General features: G+C 30.2%; 1 protein-coding gene across 1 annotated transcript in view; it reads left to right on the top strand.

The window, feature by feature from the left end:
• Nucleotides 1-20,637, top strand: part of LOC129971102 (nephrin-like) — a 62,038-nt gene that overhangs the window by 29,453 nt on the left and 11,948 nt on the right. The window contains exons 6-7 of the mRNA XM_056084585.1: nt 13,230-13,523; nt 15,578-15,868. Of these exons, the coding sequence (XP_055940560.1) occupies nt 13,230-13,523; nt 15,578-15,868 (585 nt within the window). The remainder of the gene's footprint in view (nt 1-13,229; nt 13,524-15,577; nt 15,869-20,637) is intronic.

Genomic DNA, 20,637 nt, shown 5'->3' with positions numbered 1-20,637 from the left:
ACACCTGAGATGGCACCCCCTTTCCAAACTTTCACACCACACTAGCTGGAGGACGTTCGACCCCGACGGATTTAACGGGCACCAGACCCGCTTACACAATGATTCTTGGGGAGAATTGGGTCTCGAACCCACCCCACACATACTTTCATCTTTATTCGGTCAGATGGATAATGCCCGTCCAAAAATGAATAAGATGAGCAATATAGGACCTGTAATTTTGATCGTTTTTTACTTTTAATGATTAATAATAATTGATCCCTCATAAACTTTTCATTTGAATAATGTCTTAAGAAATTCCTGACATATTTGTTTAAGAGTGATCATTAGTAAAAAAGATGATGAATTTCCGATAAAGCAGATGAAATGTGCGTATCGGCAAGAATCGAAAGCATAACTCATAAACATCCCAAGACAGACAGAAAAATGAGAGGATGCAGGCGGCTTTTGGATGGGTGTGAAAAAAATTATCATTGTTCAAGCCGGGTCAGCTCTGATTGCAGCTCGAGTGCCTCTAAGTTCAAAGGGAGGAAACGGTTTTCCTTCAAACCAACCAATCATTTGTATTCACTATGGCTTTAAATGGATTGAATGATAGGCAGCCCCTATTTGAACTTCCCTTGCTTGTAGTTTCTTTTCTTTTTCTGCCTTATTTTTACGTTTTTAAGGCTTTAATTTTAATTTTCGCTGACCATTGTACTCTCAGAACTAAAAGGCAAGCAGAGAGCATCGAATTTCCAAAGTAAGCAAGAAAAAAAAATAAAACAGATCTAAAAGAAAGAAAATTTAACTTTTAATAATAATAGGTAAAGGAAATACTGAAACTTTGTAATTCAAATGGGTTATCCACCAGTGATTTCTTATGTGATTTTTAACCTTATATATAAGTTAAGTAATTTTATTTTTCTTTTTCCATATGATACAATAATTTAAAATGATGATAAATGAATTCATTACTTTGACCCACACTATTTAATACTGCAGTTATAAAGTATTAAAAAATATATAAAAACTGGATTCATGTAGCATTACTAACTGAAATAGGGGCTTCTTACCTTACTGTGAATGGTCGTCAAGAGTTATCACCAATTAGTAAACAAAACGAACATGCACTTGTTTGTACTGCGTTGTGATAGTCCGGAGCCGGCCTTCTCTTTAAAGGGGCCTGGGTGCAAAAATTTATTTGGGACCCTAAATGTTTTGAAAAGTAAATTTAAAAAATACAACTCGAACATATAACACTATTGCATGTTTATTTAATGCTTGATTCTATTTTTGCTATTAATTTCTACTAAAAATTACAATTTTTTTACAATTTCTTTTCCGATGCTTAGTATTGCAAATGCATTAAGCGTTCGGCGCTCATGCTTGACCGATGACAGTTCTTCATTAATTTTAATTTGCTGAAAGAGCGCTCAGCACTTGGTAAGGTAATTGACAAAGTGGAATTTTTTTAACACAGATAATAGTTATTCACATGCCTTTTATTCAATATCAAATTCCGTCGCAAATCAATTTCCTGGATTAGGTTTTCCTCTACATATTCGTTATAAAAAATTACAAAATTTTTGGAACATTTTTCTAATTCATGTTTTATTAAAGTTTTTATACCTTTAATTAATTTGAAATACTTTTAAATCTATTTTCTATCCGCGCAACAAGAATATCAATTACAAAGTTTAAAAGTAACATTTAAATTCCTCTACTGGTTTTTTTTATAACTTCAGCTTCTGCTATTTCGGAATATAATCTTTTTTTTTTTTTTTGAATTCGTTTTTTTATGAAAATGTTTTGAAATATTAGAATTACGTGCTATCACTTTTGCTTCGTCTAAAAATGTGTTAAATTTTGTTCGTAAATTTTGTATTTCAGTTTTAATTTTATTGATTAAATTAAAAGTCGAGTCAAGAGCAATTGTTTTTATTTGAAATAGTTTATTGATAGTATAAATTCTGGACAATATTGCAAATTATATAATCAAACATAAAATAAATGGCATTTATTATAATAATTATAATTATAATAATCCAATAATTTCGGATACAGCTGTATTATCTTATATTGAATCCAATTGTATCAATACATTCTTCTACGAAATTGCAAATTTGTTCAAACTGTGTAATTACTACTTTAACCGAATCTAGTTCGGCTTCCTAAAGAGTATCGCATAATGATTTAAGAGCAGTATTTAAATACTTTTGTAGAATTTCCTATATTTTTGTAGATGCAGAAAGTAAACAATATAAAAACTTCAATATCCAAAAAAAAATTTTACAATATATACTGCTGGGAGCGGCATCACAAATTAATAGATTAAAAGAGTGTCATAGACAAGGCACATAAATGGCATGAGGATTTAGTGCAATTATTCTAGATTGTACACCTTTATATTTTCCTTTCATGTTGGTACCTTTGTCGTATGATTGTTATCTACAATTCATAATATCTTAATTAAGCTCCCTTAATCTTTTCAATAGAGTTTTTGCTAGTCTTCTTTAGTCACATCAGTTACTTCAATAAACCCTATAAATGACTCATTTATAGTTAATTTTTTTCTCGTCAAGATTTACGTTCCTAATAATGACTGGAGTTTGTTTCTTATGGGAAATATCAGGAGTACAATCCGTTTTTTTTACTGTAGCACGTGGCTGCTTTTATATAGCTTTAATTTTGTTAAGGACTTCATTTCCTAGCGCAGGAATAATTTTTTCTTATGATCTGGGGGCTAAATGTTGCATGGTTTTATTTTTCGAATTTTTTTATATTGTTTATATGATCCATTAGCGTAGTCATATTTTCGTGATCCTTTAATTAAATTTTAAAAATTTCCATTATTATGGTTTCCTTTTAAGTAAAAGATTATTACATGCTAAAAATAGAATCACGTCCACAATTCCATAAAGTAATAATTTAAGTCATTCCTTTTCCATACTTATATGAACTTAATTTGTTTTATCAATAGTGGAACATAAATTTAGTCGTTTGAGTGATTCTTTCTAAACAATAAATAAAAATAAAAAAAAACGTTCATAGTTTTGAATTGCAGTTAACAATTTTTTTCAGTTAATAGCCACTTATAAATCGTGTAGACTGTTCCTTTCCTCTTCTTTTGAGAGATAGTATACAACAATAACAGAAAGCCAGTCTTGCGTTTTAAAATAATTTAACTGACTTCGAAGCTGAGTTTCACCATTTGACTTTTTTTTAAGTAATACGTAGTGAGAAAACGATCTACAATCAGCATTCTTAGCAAATGTTCCTTTGTGTTGCACAGTTCCGGTTTTAACACAAAACATTTTTTAAACTTATCAGTTATAATACTTCAAAATAAACTTAGATTATTTATATACCCTCAACATATTTGTTATTGTCCTTTTGGTCGTTATCTTCTAATTCAATCTTATTTATATAAACCTACAGTTTTTCAACAAATTTCACAATTATCACTGCATGATTGTGTAGTTTGAGGGGCACTTTCTTCTCTAGTTGAAGATTGAATTATAAATTCTTAAGTCGAAACAATTTCATTGGCAAAATGACTTTATAGCCAAGAAAATAAAGTTATTGTTTGACAACGGATTCTAAAACCCTCCGCGCTTTTGCGCATGCGTAAGAATGGATTTAATTCGTCAAAATAGAATTAAGAGGAAAGATAAAAGGAGGTGTTTATATCTATATCTATACTTATAATAAAGCTCAATGTGTGTGTGTGTGTGTTGGCGCTCTACAGGCCAGGTCATTTGACATACAGCTATCAAATTTGGTACATGTATACCTTAGAGGTCGGGAATGTGCACCTGGGGTCCCTTTCTTTGAAATTTTAATTAGAATTTTAATTATTAATTAAAAACTAACTTTCCCGCCAAAAAAATCTTCCATTTCCCCCACCGCCAAAGGAGTAAGGCTTCAGTTTTTTTTTTCTCCCAACAGTAATGAGGCTAGGGTTAATATTTTGCGGCGGATTATTTCAAACGATTCTGTTTATTTTCTTAATGTTTGATGCATTTAAAATGAAACATTGTTAATTAATCCATGTTTCAGATTCATTCTGAAGTACTTTTGAATTAAAATAACACAGAATAAAGGAAATTAAAAATGTATAATCTGCATAGCGTTACCCCAACTGGCGTAGAAAAATTCACGCATTTGCGTTACCCTAACTGGCGAAGAAAATTCACGCATGCGCATTGTTCTGATTGTTGTCATGACAACCACTATCAACGGATGATTTAAATTATTTTTAGGTTAGTTGCATGCTTTTGTAAGTAAATTGTATTTATGTTAGTTATATATTTTTTGTATATGCTTATAGTTTTAAGCACACCGTTTTTCAAGTAATTTTTTTAAACCTGTTTTAGACAGATTATTTTAAACGATTCATTTTATTTTCTTAGTGTTTGATGCATTTAAAATGAAACCTTGTTAATGAATCGATCTGTTCATGATGAATCTGAGAAATTTTGTTGACAAATTCTTGAGATATTACATAACTTAAGAAAGATATTCTTTTGTGCCCATAAAGTTTAAACGCTCAGTGACTCTATTATCAGTAATCATATTATTAAAAAAAATGCTTTGTTTCAGTAAAAAATATTATATTAATTGCAGATTAATCATTTACACTTTAATTTAAAGCATAAATTCTATGAGGGGTAGCAGAAAATTAGAGAGATACATATCACGTTATGACTGAAGGCCTTTGTAATATTATGATCGAATTATATGACTATCAAAATTTGGAGTTTTAAAATATTTTGCTGAAGAATCTATTAAAGTTGGAATTGCATAAAATATTTAATTATTAAAATTTTAACGAACATTAAGATTGGTGAACCGGCTGGTCGCCAAAGGCGGCTAGTTTAACAATAAAATAAACTCAGATTATTCGCGGATTGAATTAAAATAATACGATCAGAAACAACACGATACTCACATACACGTGAAAGAAAAAGTATCTAAGAGGGCGAAAATCAAGGTCAAAGAACGACGAAGAATTCAGGAAATCCGCTCATCCTTCCGCGTTTCTCCCCTTAATGAGATAAAATCGTCAAAAAATGGCTATCTCAAAATACTGAAACGAACAGTACTTGAAATTTGTATTTTTCCTATAAAACTGTATTCTTCTTTTTTTTATGCAAATTTTCTTTTATTGATACCAAGAAGGATATTTTCTTTTCATCGATGTGATTAGATCTTTGTTGTTACATATGGCACTTGTCATAGAAAAGCCCGCTGACGAATTCAGTGATTTTAAGCCGAGTTTTTGTGCAGTAGCGTCTGAGGGTAAAGGCCCTGAGTACCCGAGGGCAGAAGTCCGACTTTGACTCATAAGAAGATAACACTCGCTACACACCTCATAGATAAAACACAGGGGAAAGAACAACCATGTCTGAACCAGAACTCGAAGGACGCCCAGATCACGGGGAAGACGCACTACCCCTAGGTCAGGACGCCGGCATGATTAGATCTAATAATATTAAACATTTTTTAGTATGAATTATCAAAATACTATATGGAATACAACCTGGTAGTGAAGTAAATGATTGTAAATCTACTTAACTTATGCATACAGTATGTTGCACACTTGCTTAAACTGTAAACTCCATGTACTTCCCAAACCGTTGATTGTTCCTGTTAAATTCTTTCTTCTTTTCCTTCCATCCTGCTATTAGTATTCAGAACATTAATTTAGTTTTATCATATTGGACCCCCTCGATCGCGGGGCCCCAGTACATAACATCTGTCGCATCCCCCAGATGGTTGATCCTGGATACATCCGACAATAAATGCATTATCAGTACGCCGCAAAAAAAGTATGTTACTACGCATTCCTCTTCACGCAAGATTTAAAAGAGAGAGCCGTGCGAAGATTAGCAGCAGTCAGATTTGGCGATAAGAAAAATAAACAAATTGGCGACATTCTGACCGTTCCACAGTAAGGTAAGAACTCCTCTGAAATAATCAAAATTACTCAAAATAGAAACATATAATTGTAAGGTAAAATAGTCACATAACAAATTCAATAGAAATGTGTGGAATGAAAATTCTTTTATTAAAATAGAGCTGATAAATTTTTTTCTTAAATTTGATATTAGTTAATTTACTTATTATAGTCTTAAGAGATTTAAATAAATTTTCATGAATTAAAATAAAATCGATTCATTTTTTTTTCATATTATCACTCAAAAAAAATTCTATTATTTTGTATTATTAAATAAATTCAATTATTTTGTGCGTATTATATTAGTTTATTTTTCTACACTAGATGGCGTTCTCTTCTCGATTCTTGTTCGTAGATATGTTGCGTAAATACAAAAATAAAACGATAGCATTTCAGACAAGAATTAAATTCTTTATTGATCGATTATACAAACGGATTTTCCAATCTCTAACTTTCTGCACCAAATATTTTTTTATTGACCTTAATTAAGCCTTGCAAGTTATTCTGATGATCTGATTTAGCATTTAATTATAGGGCTGTTTCTAGAGAATTGGTTTCAGTCTTTTTCTTATAAAAAAATAATGAAGGCTGAAATTTTAAACAAAATAGGGAAAAAAAAAAAACTTTTGAGAAATATTATTTACTTTTTAAAAATATAATATAATATATTAGATTTAGAGATTTTTGCCAGTCTAATATAAAACTTGAAAAGGATAATTAATAATGTTTTAATAGGAATAATTAAATAATGTTTTAGTATGTAATCGAAACTTAATTTGAATTTGAGTCAGTTCGAGTGTATTGATCTTGTAAATTTAAATGAAACCATAAAATGAATACACTCAGAAAATATCACAAAAAAATCTATCGAAATTTTGGGACAACTTAATGTTGTGGGGGCCCTAGGTCTGTTTGCTAATTCGGGCTTATGGAGTATTCAAAAGTTTAAAAACAATTTGATTCGTAAAGTCTTTACTGCTGTAAATAAAGCTATAAAGAAAGGGAAAAAAATCAGATGTCATTTTTTCTATCGTCTGCAAACTTTACTTCGGATTTAAAATTTGTCAAACATTAAGAAATTGATTTTCAAAATTCGGAATAGAAAGAAGTTATCGAAAATAATTTTTACATTTACATTAAAAAAAATGGATAATAATATTTTGTTAATTATAATGAAATGTTTCAGATATTTAATTTAAGAAAAAGTTTTTAAATCCATCAACATCTTTCTAAAATATAAATTTAAACAACAGAAAATCATTTTCAAATATTTATAGGACTATTTATGGTTGTTCACAATCCGTAAGTAAACATCAATGCAACAAATATTATATTGTTCCAAAATGTATGGCCTTAAGTGACTTCAAAGGCTCAGTAGATAGGCAAACGTTTCTTCACAGCAATTATTACAATAATAGCTTAAATAGTGTAATAATTAATTAATAAATAAATATTTACTCAAAGATGTCAATTATTTTTAGTCGCATAGTAAAGATAAGTATCTCTCGGGTCATATATATATATTTTTTTCTAATAGTTATTCATGGGCTTATAACAGCAAATGGCACTCGGGAGATGGCATTATTTTTTACCCTACTTATTACATGACGTAAAGAAAGTGGTATAAATATACTAATACTTTGTTTTCGTAGGTGCTAACTGCATTTTGGCCTTTTCTCTAATAATTTCCCTGATTTAAATATTTTAGTTTATAAACAAACTTTTTTCATTCAATCAGACTTCCAACATAAAATAACATATCCAACGTTTATTTACTTTTTTATTTTATTATTAGTCAAAAAATTATCTTTTCCAAATTTGTGTTCCAATCCGAGAAACTACTCAAGAAGGAAACATCCTTAATTTTTTCTAAAACGAATTTGAGTAATCTTCCCACAATTTTCAAGCATACTCTCTAATAAAGGAGCTAATCTAGAGAACACCTTGCATAACATTGCCAATCAATAGTTACGAAATATAAACCTTTGACATGAATTTAGCATTTTTACTGAATCTATCATCTAACTCTTGGTAAGTTATTTGGCGATGAATCTCTGGAATGCGGTCAATAGTATCCGAAACTAGAATTTGTGTTTTAGACCTGTTTTTCCTAATCGGGTTGAAATAAAAATCTGACATATAATTACACTTACAGTCACACAATCCCTTCCAAATTTGATATATTTAAGTTATTGCAACTTTGAGTTATAGCATTTACATGTGTTTAAAGGTACACGTTGGATCCCTTGTTGAATTTGGCTCAAAATATGATAGTGTCTAGACTATCGATGTAAATTCTACGTATCGAATTTTATATATGTAGCTCTCTTCGTTTTGTAGGTTTCGTGTTACCTTGTGTATTCGAACAGACGGACAGATACGCTTTCTCTAAGCGGATTTGGTTCAAAATTTGATAGAAATCCACAAATTTGATACAAAGACCGTATACCAAATACCATCCATCTAGCCCAAAGCGTTTTTGAGTTATCTTTGTCACAGACAGACAAACAGAAGGACATTTTTCAAAATCGGGGAAGTCTAAAACTTGGGGATTCGTCAAAATTTCGTGTTCGAATTTTTTGACAACGTATATGATTAAGTAAAAAATGGCATAAACATACTATTGTTTTGTCTTTATGAGTGCCTTCTATAATTGGTTTCTGGCCTTATCTTCTAATATCCACTGATTTAAGTATTTCAGTTCATAACTTACCTTTATTCATCTAATCAGGATTCCAATATAAAATAACATATCCAACGTTTATTTACTTTTTATCCAATTAAATGCAAATTAATTTTATCTAAATTAATCAAAAAAATTCCAAATTTGTGTTCTAATCTTAGAAACTCAAGAACAAGAAAAAAATTCGCCTTATCTTTGAATTAATTTTTAATCATTATAATAAATTGTAGTAAAACAACATAATAAAATTGTGATTTGCTATTTATTTTAAAATAGCGTGCGAAATTAATCTTTTGTTTAATTATTTGATTAATCTAAATATAGACATTTATTTTATAACTGTATCCTAATATCCCTGAATATTTGACACATTTATCAGTACGATTCCTTGCACACAATTTCTTTGAAAAGAACAAAATTTCTTTAGTTTTTTTTTTAAATACATAAATTTTACTTTAGCTAGTAATGTAAAATTATATACAACTGCTCCACGAACGAAAAAAGAAGGTATTTCTTCATCAAAATCTGAACGCGGTACAAATTCTTCTATCTTTATCACCTTATCTTTATGAGAAGACTTCGTTTGCATACGAGGATAACTTTGTTACTATTTCGCACTGTTATCGCAGTGTAAACATTGGGGTTAGTACTCCAGATAATCCTAATCTGATAAAAACGTGTATGCTATCACTTAAGAAACGCGATTGCAGAACAACTCTGTTGTTGATCAAAACACATCAGAGTTTAAATGAAAAATTGAAATATATTTTCTTGTTAACTTAATGAATCAAGAGTGTAACTTTTTAAAATCTAGTCCTTGGTAAGTAACTGACTAGGGTTTGACGGTTTTTCAAACCCGGTTTTAAAAAACCGATTCTTTTAAGTAAATTTGTCACATTCGAAAACCGGTTTTTAAAGTAAGAAAACCGAATTTCCAATTCTTTAAATATATATATATATATATATATATATATATATATATATATATATTGATTGATTGGGACCGATTTGTCTAGCAGCTGAGGGCTTAAGGCGACGAGATGCGAATTTATAAACAAATGAAGGTATATTTGAATTTCTGTTAAATGAACTAAAATATTTGAGCACTGAAATAAGTTTGAAATTATTATATGCTTTAAAAGAACGAATTCAAAAGAGAAGACAAGTAGAAGCGGCAACTCTTTTACTGTATTTTCAAAATCCACAAAACATTTATAGTTCAGTGAATAAATCTAGTGTACTTTCTTTAGCTTCAAAAACCGAAATTATTAAGTTATCTGGAAAGATATTGTCTAGAATATTTCCATATTCTTATGTAGAAACCAATTCTGATGAAGAACAAATCGAAGAAACTACTCATCAGAGTAATACCTTTTTAAAAGAAGCCATGGAAAAATCAATTTATAAGTTTCTTGAATACCCTGGGAAAAAAACTTATAAATCCAAAGACACTGAAAGCTGAATTTTCATTATTTGAAGCAACGAATAAAAGAACAAAAATTTGTTATTTGATGCCAATAACTTAACTTTGATGCTTAAATTTGTTATTTGATGCCATGAAAACTCTAAAACCAAGGTCAGTAGTAAGACTTAGCCACCGTTCAGTCGATATTTGTTTTTTCCTCTTCTATTTTTTTTGACAAAAATTCGAAAACCGGTTTTTTTGGAAATATGGAATTTGAAAAGCGGTTTTTCAAAAAGTCGGTTTTTGTATAAACCCTATAACTGACATTTAGATAAAAGTTATGATCCCAAAAATGCTCAAATTTTTTTATTACATACTTTACCAGATTTCTCAATCGTTGTAATGTAATGGTTAGCGGAAGTGGTCTCCCAAGGTTTTTCCCTTATACTATATGTCTTTGTCTCTCATAAAACTGTGATCTTGGGTAAGGCCACGAATACGTTGCATGATATTGGTGAATGATAGTCACGAAATATAGATCTTTGATGTGAATTTAGCAATTTTACTGAATCTATCAGGAGAAGATGTATTTTGGACTCCTTTTTTGCCAATTGACTGACGCCAAAACTTCACACTCTATTCTAGGTGTAGTCAAAATTGATTAATTTCATTGATTTAAGTCATTTAGTCATGAGTTACTTTGTTCGCATGCAAGGAGAAATACAAACAGAGAGATGATCAATCGTTTGACAGATTTGGCCCAAATTTGAAAAGTATCTATAGTTTAGATATTAAACCTGTATACCAAATTTTATCTACCTCATTCTGTGAATTTTGTGGTCATTAAGTTCACCTGTTCTCGAACAGCCAGACAGACGGACTTCCTGGGAAAAGATTTCGTTCAAAATTAGATAGAAGTCCCCAAAATTGCTCTTAAGCCCATATACCAAATTTCACCCGTCTAGCTCAAAGCATTTTTTCAGTTATCGTGTTCACAGACAAACAGAATATTTCCAAAAATGTGTTTTTCGGACTGAGGGAGGTATGCGAAACTTAAAGATTCGTCAAAATTTCGATTTCTAAATTTTTGACGGTTGCAATTTTTTCTCTATACTTCATGTACGAGAAAGTAAAAAATGGAAGAGAATAAACTTAATTTTAAAATATTTCATTACGGTTTGCAAATTAACAACCTTTTTTTTTTAAAAAAATCATAATATTTTAGATTTCCTGAACACAAAAGATACCTATTATAAATTCATTGTATCGTTGATTTTTATTCTTTAGAAGGCTGGTTTATGTTTAAAAAGAATCTATTTTTAAAATGCTCACTTTCATTTAGGTATTTTTACTTAAATTTAAGAGTCATGTATACTTTTAAATTTTTCTCCACATCTCTCAAAATCTAATGAGTATAATTGTCGTTGTCGAAGGATAAAACCATTTTACTCTTAAGTTTAACTAGTCCCATAAAATTGTTATATGTGTGTGTTTCGTTTGACCTATCACTATCAAACTTCACACATATATATTATGGAGAATAGAAATGTGCCTTTCTGAGAGATTTTTAAAAATTTTCAATTGGAGTAAGTAATAAAAAATTTAACTGAATTTTAGCATTTTTCCAAGATAACTTCCGAAAATACTGCACAAAAATTAGTTTCAAACTGTTTTTTAAATTAAAAAAAAAATTTAATGATAATTATTTTAATAGCTCTATTAATTTTTCCTAAAGTTTGGCATTAAAAAAAATGCCTGATTTTTGCCTGATTTTCGGCAATAGATGATCACTGTAGCCCAGAAATTCAACCCATTTTCATTGTTTCATCAAATATTAAATCGCGTGATTTTTTTTCTTTGTTAAAAACTAAAGAAGAAAGGTTCTATTTAATATCTGAGTAGTTTACAACACAAATAAAAAAGTAAAGTTACAATCCTGTGAAAGCAGAAGATATATGAACCATCAATTTAATCTTTTAATTGTTCTACGATATTAGGAATTTGGTTTCTATCAGAAAGGTTTATGTGCCCAATGAACAGAACATAAGTAAGATAATTAAAATAACGCGTCTTTAACCTCTAGAAATTCGACAGAATCATGTCAAAGCGATTAGTTATATCTAAGCGAGTTGTCTAAGTTATATCTATGTGGTTTAGTAAAAATTAAATGTATCTAATATCCCGCCGAACCAGCTGGTCATGAATGGCTACTAGTTAATGATAAAAAAGAATATGTATGTCTCTGCATGTGTTTCCTGGCTCACTGCAGACAGACCGTTAGACTTTAAGCTACTAAATCTGTCACGCATATACCGTGCCGGATGGAAATGAGCACCTCTGAGTAATGTTTTCGAAATTTTAATTAATTTAGAGTTACACTCCGAAAATATTACAGCACAAAATGGTATAAAGTTTCTAAAATAATATAAATTACTAGTTATAGTATTGCATAAGTTGTTATATATATATATATATATATATATATATATATATATATATATATATATGTATGTATGTATGTAAATGATATTTTAAATTAATTTAATCCAAATTAATTTCCAAAACTTTATCTTAATTTATAGCCCATCGTAACTTCATTCTAAAATATTCTCTTATTTCTTGATCCAGTTCCACTTTCGGTCTAATGAATCCCTTTGTAAAAATAATGCGCCGTCAGTACTACGTATCAAATGAAAGTGATATCTTCTGTACCCTTCAAAATGTGGCAAAGGTCACACGTGTATTGAATTGGCGCCTGGTCAGAAATCCTATGTTATATAAGACTAGTGATCATTTGTTCGTCCCTTTTTGCCTTCTGTTTTTGTGCTGCGCTGTGCCTTTTTGTAAATAATCATGTTTGCCTCCCGAGAGAGAATAAAACGGAATTAAAAATACCAAGTCTCTTCACTGCTTCGAACCTGCATTCTACTTAAACCAAAAATATATTACATGTATGTATATATATATATATAGAAAAAGTTATAATACAGTATTTGTCTATCAACATGTGAAGTTTAAAAATATTTTGCTGAGGAAGCTGTTAAATTATAAACTTCAATCTACATCCAATTGAAATTTTATGTAATCAATCATTTCAGCGATCTAGTGGGTCGCCAAGGCCGGCAATTATCCAAAAATATTGGCAAATATCTAAAGAATACATTACAATGTTTTTAAATGGCTCTTTGTCTTGCTTTATTCAGTGCGACCTCTGGATGTACGCATCTCTCCCACTGATGGTACCTGCCGAGAGGGGTCCGTTCTGCGTCTGGTCTGTCGAACGTGGGGATCGCGACCTCCCGCCGAAATCACTTGGTGGATGAAAAGCTTCCGACTGTACAACGTTTCCGGACACAGGTTCGAGAAGGACGCCTCGTCTAGCACCTTGAACCTCGTACCGATGGCCAGTGATCACGGGAAGGTGATAGTGTGCAGGGCCGAGAACCCGAAGCTGCCCGGAGTGTCAATGACAGACAGTGTGATGCTTAATGTTACATGTGAGTATGAAGTTCCTGTATACGCATATACATACATTGTATGTATATACATATTCTGTATCTGCATACTGAGTATAACTAGTTTCCTTCTTTGCTTATAAATAAATAGTCAGGCAAAAGCTCGAAGTGAAAAAGAAGGAAATCTTTATTATTGCTCCCATGAGCAGTTAATTCCATGGGAAGGAAGAGTTTTATAGATATAATAATGACTGTTATGCTGAAATAAAAAATAAACCAAAAAAGCGTGATGCGAACGGAGGACCGGCAATTCAAACGTCATCCATGTTATTCTGACCACTTCGTAGCGGAAGTTGATTCGAAGTGGACCATTTGTTCACACTTTCAAGCGGAAAACTGAATATACTTATTCTAATAGTTAGTTATAAAACAATGTCCCGAGATACACAAAATAAATGTGTGTGTGTATATATATATATATATATGTGTGTATATATATATATATATATATATATATATATATATATATATATATATATATACAAAAGTATTAGAATCAAGTTAATAGGAAAAACAAAAACCAAATAAAAATTAAACCAAAAAAATTATTAAAAAATATTAAAAAAGAATCCGGCCTGAAGACTTTTTCAAGGGTCACCCTCAGGCAGGGATTCAAATAAAGGGATTTTTTCTGTGAGGACATACAGACATTAAGTCTAATAATGATTCATCGTGACCCGAAAATCCCCCGAAATTATGCTCAAGAGATATACCATTTTAACAGAAAGGAAATACAAAATAACAAATTAGAAAAAAACCACAAAGTAAAAATACAATAAAAACAATAACAATAAAAACAAAAACAGCATTAAAATTAAAATTAAAAACGAAAAGGCCAAGACATACCATCCAACAGTGAACGAAACTTTAAACAATCGATTGTGATTTCCTGTTTTTGAAAGTTAACGGTAAATTATGTAAACAGAGGTAGGCACCCAGCGCCATCTATTGAGTGATCCAATATGCAAGTAAATTTCTATTTTTATTTAAGCCAAAAGATTAATCCCAAACCATACCTTGTTTAATTAAAAAATTGACATTACAGTAATTTCTAGGAAAATCATTTTTAATTAAATTTTTAAGGAGGATATTTGATGCTTCAATATAAGAATTTTTATTATTGCAAACCCTTTTGATCCTGTTAACTTGTGAGAAAATAAGATTTTTGAAAATTTTAGAGTTTAGATTGGAATGGTAGTTACATAGTTTTGTTATTTTAAAGTTGAAATCATCCCTTTTATCGTATATACCAACTATTGTTTTATCATTAGCAATTTCGATTTTTAAATCTAGAAAGGTAGCCTCAAGTTGATTTATATTTGTATCTTTTAGAATTAAATCTTTTGGATAGCAATTAGTAATAATATTAGTATTGCCGAAGTTAATCAAAAGTAGGTCATCAATATATCTCCACCCGTTTATTAAATTATATTTAATTATTTTTTTCTCATAGTAATGCAGGAAAATATTAGCTAATTTATAAACAAGTCAAGGGCATTCCAATGGGGACAGCTTTCTCAAGTGCTTTAGCTAATTCCTTTTTGGTTTTAGTTTAAATAGGTAATAAATTTTAGTTGCGATTTCGAAACTGTTTTGTTTCGTTTTCATTTTAGTTTTGTTTTCAAACTTTTTCTTACTTTAGATTGGTTACTTATATATATATATATATATATATATATATATATATACAAGAATTGCTCGTTTAAAATTGTAAGATAAACAGAAGCTACATTTAAATGCTTATTCAAGAAGTAATTTCTGCCTTCGCCTTCACGTTGCCTTAAAAAAACTACTAGATACACCTCTATCAAAGTTCTGCTATACAAAAGTGACGGAAACTAGTATTTTTTTATGCTTTCAAGTTCAATATCTACCAATATCTTCGACTGACATGCTTTAACTTTAAAAGCCATAAGGCATCGGTGCCAATCCTTTTTTTTTTATCATACCTTTACTTTTTGAATTGCCTGCTTAACTTCTTTGTCTTTTGAATTACCTGTTTAATTAGTTTGTTTCTAAGCTGTGCCTCATTTCAGTTCCTCCCAAAGTAAGCCTCTCCCTGAAGACCTATTCCAGCAGCTCTCTGTCCGAAGGAGACACAGTCGCTCTTATCTGCAACGTCATGTCCAATCCAGCCGTCGGCCCCGTCCTCTGGAGCTTCGTGCAGGAGACATCCGTCGCTCCTCCACAGAAGAGGTTCCCCCTGGAAGGATCCCAGACTCTCGTATTGGAACGTCTGCAACCCTGGCACAAGGGGAGTTATCGATGTAGAGCTACCAATAGTGAAGGCGTCGGAGAAAGCAATTCCCTGTGGTTGGCTGTCAGGCGTAAGTGACTTTTGTGGTATTTGGGAAGGGGTGGGGGTGGCATCGCACGCTATCCACAATCGGTCTTTAACCAAAATGGTTCCCTCTCTTAAGGGGAACTGACCAAATTGAAATCCACTTTTAGCTCAATTCAGAGTGTAATTAGAGTGGAGCAAGCAGGACTTATGTCCTGAGGGACATTACCAGAGGATACAAAATTATTAAATACTTAAGACAGCTATGTTTAATGTATTTAAGTTAAAATCTTTAGAATCTTTTAAAAGTTTCCAACTAGGGTTGGGTCTTTATACAAAATATCAGATAGATATTTTGCATAAAGTACGTAGCAATATTACTAAACAGATACAGATTAGGAGTATCAAGTACTCGGTATGTTTTTGGATTGATTTGGACTGATTATCTCATCGCCTTCATTCATCTTCGATTAATTAATGCTGTATCATTCTCATACAAAGAAGGGAGTCGATTTAACATGGTTAGCCATTCTTCGCCAATGGTATTAGCATGCATGTTGTTTTTTAACTATATATATATAATATAATTCATCCTCAGATTCATGTAAAGGCATACTTATCACTGAAGAATTCCCATCTATTCCTATACTAATTATATGAGCAAATTCCTTCCTTTCCTCTTCTCATCCAATCGTCAGGCACTGTCAAAACTAATGGCTCTGGCAATAGTCATCAAAACCTCTATCGAAGAAGCGAAATTCCGATTTAGAATCATATTAGTATCAGTGTCGAAGCAATTGTAGGAACGAACCGATTTCTACTTATTTCATTCCGACGGGAAACGAATGTATTATTGGCTCTATCACGTGCAATTCAGTATCAGTATCAACCTGTACCCGAGACAATAAAATGGCGTAACAAATCAATCCTATTTCCAACTAAATCTAAGACAAATCAATGTCTATATGTAGCCTTTTTTATGGTTTGGATCCTGGATGGATAAACTTTCCAACTGGGTTTTTTTAAATTTTTGATTTATTTTTGCATCACTGATAGCACAAGTCAAAACTCCCTTCAGATAGATCGCATTAAAAATCTGGAAACATTTTTAAGAATTATAGAAGTAAATTTTTTTTAAAAAAATTTTAGTTCAAGTTGAATTTTCTTTCACACAACTGCCATTTCTGAAAAATTCTCTTTAAAAGTCATACCAAATGCAAGTAGCTTCCCATTCTTTTCTAATACAACCCATTCTCAAATGTAATTAACTCTACAATAAAAATTAAGAATGTCTCGTGATGCCATTCGTAACTTAATGAATGTGCATAAAGTAAGTAAATATATAACTAAAACACATGTGCGATGATTTTTAATTTCACAAACTAATAAACAGATATTATCTCTTAATAACTTTGATAAGTAACTTTTGCTTTTTCTTCCTTTCCTTTTTTTTTTTTTTTTTTTTTTTTTTTTACTTTCTTATATGCGAAGTAATAGAGAAAAAGTATCGTAATCGTCAAAAAATTCGAACTCGAGATTTGACAAATCTCCACGTTTTAAACCTCCTAAGTTCGAAAAATGCATTTATGACATTATGCATGACTACCCATATGTGAAAAAGATAACTCAAAAAGCTTTGAGCTAGGTAAAGGAAATTCGGCATAGGATCTTTACATCAAATTTGTTCATTTCTATCAAATTTTGAGCAAAATCCGTTCAGATGAAGCCTGTCTGTCCATCTGTTAGAATATAATAACACGGTCACTACAAAACGAAGAGAAATAGATGGACAAAATGTGATGCACAGATTTAATATCAATAGTGTAAAAGCCTTTCAAATTTTGAGCCGTATCCAACTAGGGTTTGACCGTCTGTCGGTCTGTGCTATCAGAAACATGTCATTGCGGTGACTCAAAATCGCAATGACTTAAATATATCTATTTAGATATCAGATTTTATGACTTCAAATACAGTTCTGAGTTAAATTTTTGTTTCAATCGGTAGGAGGAAAAAGCATTTAAAACGCGGATTCGATTTCGGGTACTATTAACCGCATGCCAGAAATGAATCGCCAAAAACAATAACCAACGATCATATGATGGATTCAGTAAAAATCCAAAATTCATGCCAAAGGTTAATATTTCAGAACAATGGGGTCAATTCACGGTCACGTGTCATGTACCAAACAAACAGTTTCTGCTTAATTTTCAACCGTTCTGCGCATGTCGTGATGTCTGCCGATAACGTTGATGAAACCATCGTTTAGTAAATATTACGCTAGCCGATCAATTATTAAAAACTTCTCATTTTTTTTAAAAAAAAGATATTATTTTGAATTATTTAATCCAGATTTTCGTAGTTATATAATTTTATTTCTTATATTAAAATTTTAATTAGTATTTTCAATGAAATTATTGTTTTTGCATAATTAATTAACATCACGTTTGGTGCCGGTTTATTTTTTCCTTTCCCATATCCCTTCCTTTTTTATCCAAAGGATACATTTTGACAAATGACTATGGCAGTGTTTTTGAAAAATTACATGTGTTCTTTTTTACTTATTATTTAAATATTATTGAATGTTGAATCTTATGAATATAATTCTTTTTAAAAATAATTATTACTCTTAGATAAGTTAATATTTTAAAGCTTACTAGTAAAATTATTACATTTTTTTCTTATGTAATTATTTTTATTAATATTGAGACTTTGATGTTTTCAGTTTGCTCAGAGGGAAGAGCATGAAACTCAAATTAGTATATATTGAATAAATTAACTTTACAATTTCAAATTATGAAATATAAAAGGCATAGATACCTTTTTTAAATCTATGCAACTTATGAATCAGTTATTTCATTTTAATTTGTAGAAATCTTTAAAGAAAAACAAACAAAATCACATTTTCATAATTTTTATTTACACATTACAAAAAAAAAATATAGATAAAATATATATGATAATTATTTGGAAAAATAGGATCAAATGGATGTTTTAATGCACTCACTAATTCAAAAAAAAACAACATATTTACTATTTATCAACATTTATTTTTCTAGACACTTAGAAATAATATAAACACAGTATTACAAGAATGTCAATGCAAATGATGAAATCAGTTTTATTCAACAGAAACATCTTAGATACTAAACAACATTTTTTTTTTATCACCAATAAAAACATAATGTTGAACAGTATACTTTTAAAGCAGAACATTTATGGATATTTTTTAATGCTAAAGTTACATTGATAAAAATTACATTGAAAGAATATCATAAAATAAAACAAAAACATATAATACAGTAAATTTAATAAACAAGAATAAGGTCATGATAAATATATATAGAGAGAGAGAGAATTAAAATAGGATATAAAGAGTAGTTGAAAGTAACCCTTTTATGCTTTTACAGAATTTTATTATTCAAGATTGATATGTTAAAAAAACAGAAAGAAAAAAAAAGAGTCCAATATTTTCTGGAATGAATCTTTTTTTTTTCTTACAGAATCCTGAAGTTCTTGCAGCTCATTTTGCAAATTGCTGATCCTGTCGATTATTTCAGAAAAAGTAATAGTCTGGGAAGAAGCAGAGTACATTCCACTGAAATCAGAATTCATATAATTTTGCTTAGTAATCAATTCTCTTGCATTTATATACTTAACTAAATGACATGTTTTTTCAAAACTTAAATATATATATATATATATATATATATATATATATATAGCATTCAATTTATCAAATTAAGAGCACTTTTAATAAAATACATCAATTATATATATATTATAACAGTCAATAAGAAAATTGGATTTTCAGTAGTTAGTAAAGGATTCACTTACTAAATAAATCTTAAAGAAATTTATTCACTTCCACCTAAGTTTAGCATTATAGCAGTTGTTATTTTTGCAACAGCAATTTGTTTACTTACATTAATTAAATTTAGATAAAATTTTGTAGAAAAATGCAATGTAATATTCATGTAAACATTTTAAAACCTTCTAAACATATTCAAAATTATCAGAAATTTCATCAAATGCGAATAAAGTAAATTAGAAATGCACTCATGTTTTTGATGGCAAATCGCTTACCGATTTCTTTTTCCTCGAAGAGTTTTTCTAACAAATTACTGGAACAGCTATATTTAATAAAGGACACACACTGAATGAATTCTTCAAAATGATCGGAGTATATCACCGACTTCGAAGGCTTGAAAAAATCTGTACCAAAGCTATCAACCCAAGTCAGGATTGTTGAAAAGAAAATAAGAAAACATTTTATCATGACAGTCACTCGTGTTTCGCATTAAAGCATGCATCCATCAGCACACCAGTATTTCCTCTGTTAACACATAATAAGAGCAAAGAAAATGACTCAAACATTATAACTTCAAATGTAAACAAAAAATCCGCTTCATACTTGGCGGAGAACGTTAATGGCAGACTGCTCGACGAAAGCGGTGCGGATGATACTTAAATGCCATGCGCAAGAAGTACATGACATGTGACTTTTACGTCACATGAATTGACCCCATTGTAAACCAATACTTTACAGCGCGTTGTTGTCTGGGATAATACCTTTATTAGAAAGTTTTGAGAAGACCACTTCTACTAGTTATTATATAAGTGTTAATCATTTTTTCCATAAAAGCATTAATATGTAGAACATTAAAATACGAATTTTTTAATTATTTCTCATGAAGAAGTTGTGATAATCTATTTTCACTGTTCAGTAGTTTTATTATTCTTATAGACAAAATCTTACATATATTTTTTAATTTCAAATATCTATAAAATCGACTCTTGGATTAATTTGTTTCTGTT

The sequence above is a fragment of the Argiope bruennichi genome, chromosome 1, assembly GCF_947563725.1.
Source record: "Argiope bruennichi chromosome 1, qqArgBrue1.1, whole genome shotgun sequence".
In the NCBI taxonomy this organism is placed as follows: domain Eukaryota; kingdom Metazoa; phylum Arthropoda; class Arachnida; order Araneae; family Araneidae; genus Argiope; species Argiope bruennichi.
Note: the sequence above shows the minus strand (reverse complement) of the source record. Positions and strands in the feature narration are given on the sequence as shown.